The 1,572-nt window shown below is 31.9% G+C and overlaps 1 protein-coding gene across 1 annotated transcript; it reads left to right on the top strand.

Annotated features, from left to right (window-relative positions):
• Positions 1-323: 323 nt before the first annotated feature.
• LOC110627281 lies at positions 324-1,022 on the top strand. The gene has a single exon (XM_021773538.2). It carries the CDS (start codon positions 343-345, stop codon positions 916-918), a length of 576 nt encoding a protein of 191 aa, XP_021629230.1. The 5' UTR covers positions 324-342; the 3' UTR covers positions 919-1,022.
• The last annotated feature ends 550 nt before the right edge of the window (positions 1,023-1,572 follow it).

The following is a 1,572-nucleotide window of genomic DNA, read 5'->3' as shown; positions in this document are numbered from 1 at the left end:
TTAATTTTTTTATACATAAATCGTGATTTTTCTAATTATTAGTTGAGGAAAATAGAACGCCTTTCAGTGATAAATCCCCCTTCCCCCTCTCTAGTTTTGACTTGTCAGTATCGGTGGCATAGGACGACGGCAGTGAATTTTGTCTTAGGTCTTGGTCGTCCCGTGCTTTTTGTGCACGGCTTTATTAACGCGGCCATGGAAAATAAGACCTAAGCAGCTTGTTCCTCTTAATTTCCTTCATATCAAGCTAAATAACCATTACTTTCTTTTATATATATATAAATTCCAACATTCTTCTGTCATCACATAAAGCTATACTTTGTTCCATAGCTACTGCTTATAATGGTTACTGTTGAAGATGCCGCTTTAGGAGCTGCTCTTGGATTTTTGCTTCAAGCAATTAAAGAAGCAAAAGAAAAGGCAGTCTTCTTCAGAAGAACCCTTCAAAGTCTCCAGGACACGCTTCAGAACGTGAAGCCAATCATTCATGAAGTCCTGAAGATTGAAAATGCTCCTACTGATGCATGCAATAGATTTGTCCTGATGTTGAAGAAAGCTAAGGTGCTTGTTGAAATGTATTCGGACATCAGCAAACGGAAACTGCTTAAGAAGCGTAAGGTCAAGAAGCTGATTCAAGAAATGGATGCTTCAATTCAAAGGTTTATGATAAGGGATTTTCAGGCTGAACAACTGCTTTATCTTGCAAAAATTAACGAGAAAATGGATCGTGTAATAGAATCGTTTGGGTTAGATTGTGATGCAGTCAATGGAAAAGAATTCAATAATGAGACTGCAGCCAATGGGAAGTCATCGAATCCCAAGACTGAGAATGAGAGTGGAGGTTGCTCATCCAATCCTAAATTTGAATTCCGCTGGAAAAGCGAGGGAAAATTTGTTGACATTCGCTTTAGTGAGTAGTTTCCTTTCCAGTTTACAGGTCCATGGAATTGTATCATGATATTCTCCTTTACTCATCATAAAGGTGAATATCTTAGAATTAATAAAGGAGATTCAACTTAAAATTTCACCCAATTAAATTAGTACTATTCGGTTCAAATCGAAAAAATCAATCAACTAAATTAATTTAAAATTTTAATTCAGTTTTTTATTCATTTCAATTCGTTTCAGTTTTTAATTTTAAAAATTCCAGTTATTTCAGTTCGGTTCGATTTTAATTAAAATTAGAAAAAAATAAAAAAATCGAACCGAACCGATTAGTGATAATAATATATTATTTTCAATAATATAGAGAGTTTAGATTATATTAAAGTTAAAATATTCCAATCAAAATTTAAAATGCTAAAAATAAAATATAAAAATAAAAAAATTTATTAAAAAATTAAACTGATCAAATTGAATCAAATCGAACTGAATCAGACCGATTCGATTTAATTTCTAATTAAAATTAATTCGGTTTGATTTTTATAAAACTAAAATTTTAATTTTTAATTTATTTAATTTGATTTAATTTTAAATCGAACCGACCGAAACACCCTGCATATGGTCCTCTATGTCATGTACTAGAAGACCATGAAAGTTTCCATTTTATTGGGATAGGAACCTCTAATATTT

The sequence above is a fragment of the Manihot esculenta genome, chromosome 12 (assembly GCF_001659605.2).
Source record: "Manihot esculenta cultivar AM560-2 chromosome 12, M.esculenta_v8, whole genome shotgun sequence".
Taxonomy (NCBI): Eukaryota; Viridiplantae; Streptophyta; class Magnoliopsida; order Malpighiales; family Euphorbiaceae; genus Manihot; species Manihot esculenta.
The sequence above is the reverse complement of the archived record's forward strand: the minus strand, read 5'-3'. Positions and strand labels throughout refer to the sequence as shown.